Source organism: Haliaeetus albicilla, chromosome 11, assembly GCF_947461875.1.
Source record: "Haliaeetus albicilla chromosome 11, bHalAlb1.1, whole genome shotgun sequence".
NCBI lineage: Eukaryota > Metazoa > Chordata > Aves > Accipitriformes > Accipitridae > Haliaeetus > Haliaeetus albicilla.
In genome coordinates, this window is record NC_091493.1 from 40130289 (window position 1) to 40137788 (window position 7500).

At 41.2% G+C, this 7500-nt stretch overlaps 1 protein-coding gene across 19 annotated transcripts in view; it reads right to left on the reverse strand.

The window, feature by feature from the left end:
• The window catches only part of EBF3 (EBF transcription factor 3), a 135435-nt gene that overhangs the window by 47112 nt on the left and 80823 nt on the right, over nt 1–7500 (reverse strand). For 11 of the 19 annotated variants that reach the window (XM_069797229.1, XM_069797238.1, XM_069797231.1 and 8 more), the window contains 2 exons: nt 3925–4006; nt 788–932 (listed from right to left, as the gene is read on the reverse strand). In XM_069797229.1, the coding sequence (XP_069653330.1) occupies nt 788–932; nt 3925–4006 (227 nt within the window). The remainder of the gene's footprint in view (nt 1–787; nt 933–3924; nt 4007–7500) is intronic. The other 8 variants (XM_069797239.1, XM_069797233.1, XM_069797232.1 and 5 more) reach the window with 1 other exon arrangement.

The window sequence follows — 7500 nt, forward strand, 5'->3', positions numbered from 1 at the left end:
AGCTGGTGTATTTTACAGTGCGAACAAAGTGATATTTAAATCTAAATGATTATTTGGGGCTTTGTGGGAGAATAAATACATGTGTGCACGTGTACGAGCGCAGCTGCAATTGTGTGCCAGTGATTCGGAGGCTGATGGGCTCCAGAAAGATAGTATTTCACAATTCTGGATTTTCAGAGACACTTTCCATTCTCCTCTTCATCTCAGACTATCTTCTTTTAGCAGTTCAGGCAAGAAGTCAATCACATTGAGTCAGTCTGAAGAAAAACATTTTATGCTGTTTTTCTCATACAAACCCCCTCCTGCCGTAATCTGCAGTAAGGCCCAGCCACAGGAAATTGACCTCACAGTAAATTCTTTACAGATTCGGTCATGTTTTTACCATCCACTTAAACTTGCATACATAACCTGAGACTGTACCTCTGGATCAAGGAATATGACAAGCCAAAATAAAATCAAGTCAAATTAAATAGCAAGAAAAAGCTGCAAGCAAAACAAGACTGAAAAAAAAAATAAATAGAAAAAGATGAAAAATTGGTTGTGACTGCAAAACTGTAAGTATTAAATAAAGAAAGAAGTCAGAAGCAAATTCAGAAGCGCCTGTATTCTGGTTGACAAGGGCTGAGAAATACTAATGGACTTTTTTAATGGGTGGTTTGATGGATGACAGAAGAAATTATGTAAAAGTAAATGTAGTAGTGTATCAACATAAAGTATGGTGCAAAAAAAAAAAAAAAAAAAAAAAAAAGCATTGCAAATAAAAAAAGACATGTAAATGTGTGCCTACCATTTTCCAGATAAGAAGGGGCCGTACCTTCTGAGGGGTCAAGGCGGCGAGCCCGCCTCCCGTGTTTGGAATTGTTGTGTACAAACATGTTGTCTGAGACAGCCAGCACGTGGCCATCCACATTGACTGTTGTTGATACAACAACCTGAAAAAGAAAACAAAAACCAGAATTTAAAAAAACCTGCATATTTTCACAAACATAGATGCAGAATCAGATCTTCTTTTAAGACAAAACAACATCGCAGCCTGTTACTTTTTGCTTTAAACAAAGTGAATGACAACTATGAATACATCTTTGTTTATGTGGCTAACGCTGGTGATTTTTAACTCACAATTGTTTCTCTTCAGAACCTGCTACACTAATTAGAGTTTAATCTCCTATTATGCTAACAAATGAATTCAATTCAGGGAAATATTCTTCTAGCCATTAGTTTCAGAAACACCCCTCTAGCCACTCATTTTAAAAGCTGCTGTTTTGATTGATCTGTTGATATATTGATTAGATAGTTTATCTAATTAAAATTTGTTCACTTGAGACTGTCTTCAAATGAAGGGTTGTGAGGATTCCAAATAAAAAAAGCTTAATAAATCAGGAACCATCGTAACTCCCCATTTTTTCTTCAGTAAATGATCTCCAGGTCAGTTTTACAATTACATTTAATGTCTGATAATGAACTTTTTTGCATCTGAAAAGACCGAGTTGAATATGAATAGTGAAAGTGTTTTCAATCCATGAAAAGTATCCCTTCTCAAGTTCATTTGGATGGTGATTGACCCTGGTATGTCAATGGAATTTCCTCCTTTATTTTTGAGTGAAAGGCTCCTATTCTTGTGTCCAGGTTCAGAGTCCGGCCATAGAAGAGATGATGGATAGGGCCTTCTTTGGCTTCCAGCTGCTTCTCAGTAGAAAATGGAAAAGGAACATATGCAAAACGCACAACCTTCACGATAAAAACACCTACACAATGGAGTTGTGAAACTCCTTCCGGAAACGATATCGCATGAACACAAGCCAAAGAGGAAACCGTGAGATGCGCCTGGGTTTGTGTGGAACACGGCTTCGTAGGTCGATCGCTATTATCCCAGATAGACAATTACATCTTATTTAAATACTCCAGCATGAGCCCTGTTGTGTGGGTTCCAGATTTTCTAAGCGAAGTAATCGCTCCAGCATTTCCTTTGGGGTTTAACGTTAGTAGAGTCCTTAAAGTCAACGGCTAAGTCAGGCCTTATCAACCCTACTGGTGATGGCAGCGAAAGCTAGTACAAATTGTAGCTTTTGCCTTCCGTTTATTTTACTTTTGGATATAACAAAAATGATTGCCAGGGCTCTCACGCCGCTCCTATACCCAAACACTTAATGACCAAAAACGGAAGGGGAAAAACTAGCCTCCTTTTGCACAGAGCTGGTCCGAGGCATCAGAAGAAAATTCTTGTCTGCTTCTATGTTTTGGATCACCTCTGATCCTGTTTCTTATTCACAACCCATAATTAGCTTTCAGCTATCACAGCACCTTTCCTGCGTATCCTGCCTCCTTTGAGACAGCCATCTGCGGTACCCTTTAGAACAGCCCGAGGGCAGTTCTCTGCCAGGCTGCTCTGCTTCCCTATCTTTGTCCTCCCAGAAGTGGACACTTTCACTCTTGTCAACATCCACTTTGGAGAGTGCTGAGGTTGCACACTCACCTCGGCCGCAGAGCTGCTGCCGGGCTACTGGGCTACCTGCTCTCACTTTTAATGAGATTCGCAGACTTCAAGAATTATTGCAAAACATACAAGTGTGATTTTCAGCAAAGGTTTCTGGATTTGGTTCCTAGAACACGGTCTATTGAAAAGACAGAGAAAGGTGTATATAAAAATGACAACTATTTTTGTTCTGTCATGTATATATAGGTCAGTCACCAAGGGAAAATACTGTAGTTCAGCAAAAGAAAGTAGACATGCTATGCTTTGTTATATCGGCTTATTCCTGCAGTGCACCTAAAGAAAGGTGCTGAGACAGTGAAACCAGTTAAAAATATTGTTCAAGATCTGACATACTGTTAAGTCCAGTTAAACCTTCTGAGAGGCAGGGAGATTAGCTAAAGAGACCCAGGAAAGTCTTTCTAGTGCCTACTGGCTCCATTGTTGACCACAAGATCACTCATGACTGATGCTTCATTTAGTCATCGGTGAGACAAAGAGGACATTTCCACTCATTCCAGGTTTGACCTTCTGTTCTGTTCAGATGGATCAATATCACCAATGCCACGTGAAGCTGAGATGCATGAAAAATGGAAGCTTGGCTCAATTGTTTTGAAGAAATATTTTTTCCAGCTACAGATCTTTTCTGTTGGCTGGCTCAAGGGTGCTGGCTTCACCGGTTGGTTGGCTGTGCATGAAAACAGATGTCACATGTTTTGCTATCAAGTTTAACCACAAGTTATTCTTCTCAAAAATAAGAAAGTTTTTAACATCTCAATCCTACTTTATTATTAGTCTCAAACATGAATCATTGTGAAATATTTTGAAATCATAAGCATGTATTTCCTAACAAGCATTTCAAATGACCCCAGATACAGAGGAAATAATTTGTCCATCACGTCAGCTGTCTCTCTGTAGTGTTATGATTCACCACAGGATATTTCAAAAGCTGTAAGGAGAAAGTGGAGTATTAAACATTTTCTAACACAATTGGAATAAAAGTATGTGGGTTGGACCACCACTGTTGGATTTACAAGTTGTGAATGTGAAAAACCCCTGCATGAGATCCAAACTTCACTGCACTTCGTGGCCATGTCTGTTAGTAAGATTACGCTACTCAGTCTACATTTGTAAAACCTCTGCAGGTCTGAGCACACACCACACTACAACGCAAGGTGTTAGTACGAAGGGGAACTAGGGAAATACTTTCTGAGGAGAGATCCACTGGCTGCAGCATTGATCCATTCCAGTCCACTGCAGAACTCGGCGAGTCCCAAGAACCAGCATTTAAGTTAGTGGCGGAAATGTGAAATACAATCAGCATTTCTTTCTAAGGCACGCAGCATTAGAACTACACTAAGTAGAAGCACTGATACTGTTTTTTCATTTTAAAAAGTTCCAGATGAAGATGTAAGTCATTTATATATTGTTTATTCTTCAAGAGGGATCTGTACCTGGAATCTTCGCATGTCTCGCGGGTTGCCTGCATTCTTCAAACAGTTCTGATTGCACTTGAGGAAAAACTTTAGAAAGAATCTATAAAAATACAAAATTGAAATCTATTAGATTCATCAAAATGTAAATCCAATTTTTAAAAAGTTTAATAAAATTTAATCATAAATAGTTATACCCAAAAGAATACTGGTAGTGAAATATTACTTTCCTATTAGTTAATGAACTTATTTTAAAGCATAAGATCTCTGTCATAAACAGAACATTATTGCCAGGGAAAGGCAAATTTATATTTTTAATTTTTCAACAACTACAAATGTATTGACTCCAGGCCATATCCTTAGCTCGGTGTGGGAAAGTTGATTTCAATGACTCATTGACTTCAAAGGCAATGACTTACACCAGATGAGAATTTGTCTCTATTTTTTTAATACATTTTATTTTTTCACAACTTATATTAGCAGTAATGACCTCTATGTCGAAAAATTCCAAGGTAATGAATGATCAATCTTCTGAAAAACACTTGGCTTTGCCTCCGGTTTGGAAACTCTCGCTATTCAAAGGGACTCGATCCAACTCCTGCTGACTCTAGGGAGATCCAGGCGGGATCTGCCCACCGGCAAGGCCCCGGTTCCCTCATTGTTTTTGAAAGGAAAGGAACATGGCAAATTAGGCCCTGTCTTATGACCTCTTCAACCTCTGCCAGCCTTTAACTGTGAGGAGTCACTCTACCAGGGGATGGAAATCCAGCTTATTTTTGCTGAGCGGCAACCAGCAATTATTTAGGACTAACCCTTATCATCCAGGCACCTCCCCATAAACCGTTTTTGTAGCAACGCTGCCTCCTGGGAACACAGCAAGCACTTACAGAAGGGGGAAAAGCTTGGAAAGATGCAAACTCCCTTATGCCACCCTCCTGTACTGGAGCAAGGTGCGGATATGGGATGTCTCCACCTTGCAGGTTATACAAGATGAGGAGACCCTCACCGTCCTGCCTTCGCACAGGAGGACATTCACAGCCTAACGCCGCCTCTTTTCTTTAGGTAGCTATGTTTTTGTGTTTCATAATTTAAAAAACGTTCTACAAGTCAGGTTTTCAGCTAGTGACTGACAGGTAATGACAAGCAAGGCTCAGGACTTTCTTTTCACCCAGAGTTTCTCACATGCTCCAGTCCCGCAGCTTGTGCTGCCCAACTCCATACAGGGTGAACAGCGAGGCTGGGTTTTTACATTTAGAATATGAACAACTATTACTTATTCATGTCAATCTTTCTAAGTGACCGTGACTATTCTCGCTGTATACACCTCACAGAAGTTTCCATGTGCCTCAGCATTCCTGAGGCACAGGAGACAAGCCAGGTGCCTCTCCCCTTCTTCAGCACCCAACATGTCCCAACTGCGGCCAACAGAAAGTACGACCGTGGCTGCACCGCATCACGCTCCCTCCTGCGGAGCTTCGAGGATCGGAGAGGAGCATTATGGGAGTATTCCTACATCATAAACTGCTGCTTTTAATCACAGCTCTTCCTTTTCAGTTAAACCTTGAGCCGGACCCTAATATTAATACAGGACTCTAATGCTGAAGGAGCAATCTCTCATATCAGAGAGGCAAGTAGGGAAACAACTACGTTTACTGAAATTGTGCATAAATAAATCCATGCTGTCAGTTCAGCTGAATGCACATTTCTTTAAAACGTCCTATCCCAAAATCTGTAAGGGGGTTTTAGCTGAAAGAGAGCTGGATTTCCACGGTGGTTAACGTGATCTCCTAGGTCAGATGCTCACTTGAACTCAGGTATTCTGGACACTGTTGTAGGGACACCACCAGCGACTCCATGAAACTGCGTCTTTGTAAGCCATGCCCTCACCCTAATTTTATCTGCCTTGGTTTTTGTTGGTTTTTTTTTAAGATGCTTACGATCTCCAGATCAACTGAGTTTAGGCTAAACGTAATGGCATTTCTGTCGCACCTCTATTCTTTTTCGCACATCTTCCACCTCACGGACTGCGATGATGTGCAAGGACCAGCTGATGCCCATGTCAGTACGGGACCACCAGGCGCTGGGGAGCCAGCAGCTGGGGCAAGCCTCCAGCTTTACGGCTCCTTAGTGCCACAGCCAGGCTGAACAGGAGTGTCTTACCTATTTTTTTTCTGATCTCAGATGGGTGTTGTGAGGCTTATTGAGCTAATGTTTGTAAATTGCTCGGAAATTCTCCAATGAATTGTGCACTAGGAATGCTAAGTATTGCTCCTCGTGGATTGTTTCTAACGTGAAGCATTCATGATGAATTGTTTCTATATAGAGAGCTCACATCCCATCAAAAAAAAAGGGCCATTAAGAACCCTTTCACTAAACGTCAACTGGAACTGGTATTTGTTCAGTTATTTGGTGAAAAGGACCCACTCTTGGTGGAATTAGACATCTTCAAGTTTACTAGGATGACCCTGAACACTGGCATAAATATTGAAGCCACAAGGCTGGGGTGAACACAGGCGGCACTCGTATTTCAGCTCTGCTACATTCCTTCAGACCGAGATATTTTATTTTGTAATCTATGTTTTCAGAGAGTTCATGGAGCACAGGTGGCATCAGGACAGGACTTTCAGAGGAAGGCAACGTAAGTTAAAAACCATGTTCCTAGGCAGGGCGTTCCTCAAACCTTGCCAGGAGAAGGTGACTGACTTGATCATTCCTCTCAGCTGACCGACAAGGACCGTGGGCGCTACGAACCCATCCTTACTGCAGAGAGAACAGGGCCAGATGCCTTCTCTGTGAGCCCTGCACTCCCGAGACAAGATCTCTGTGACATAGCAAGAGGCGAGGAGCTGGATCGGAGCTCAGACTTTGTTGCTACCAACAGAATGAGAATGCAAGCCTTTCTAGATTTGGCTCTCCTTGCTATATTTTGTATTATATGCACAAATTGTAGTCTTTTTTAATAAATACAGTCTTGCAGAATAGCCTTCCTAAACATACTAAGCTGCTCCTAAAATACTGATATGGAGAAAAATGCAGTCTTTGTGATGTTCCTTTGCTCTGATTTTTTCACGCTGCTAGCAAGGGGACTGCTACCATCTTAATTAAAATGTATTACCTACCACAAGACTTCACTATTTTAAGATAAAATTTACATCTTTTATTAACTCACCTCACCTATACACTTAGCTCACGATGCCTCTCAACGCCCATCTGCCATCCGTGTACAGTAAGTCACTTGATATTCCACCCACCAATTTTTCCTAACAACCACTGTGCAATTAAACTCAACACGTTCTGTTGCGAGGTAAATTAGGCACACCTGCGGCCAGACTTCATTTGAACTGCATCAGAAAAGGACCTAACAAGGTGAGAGCGTACCACAAAGTTATAGGCCTGTCAAGCAATTAGGTTTTCACTTCTGGGACATCCGCACAGTGCAATTATGCTACACATTACAACCTGGCTAATCTTCTGAACAAATGTCATGTCTCGGAGAAGCTAGTAAAAGCAGTTCATCTGCAAATGTGTCTGCTCTTAAGCCTCCACGTTATGCACATAACAACCTACAGGAGACTTTTTTGTGGTATGAAAGATGTT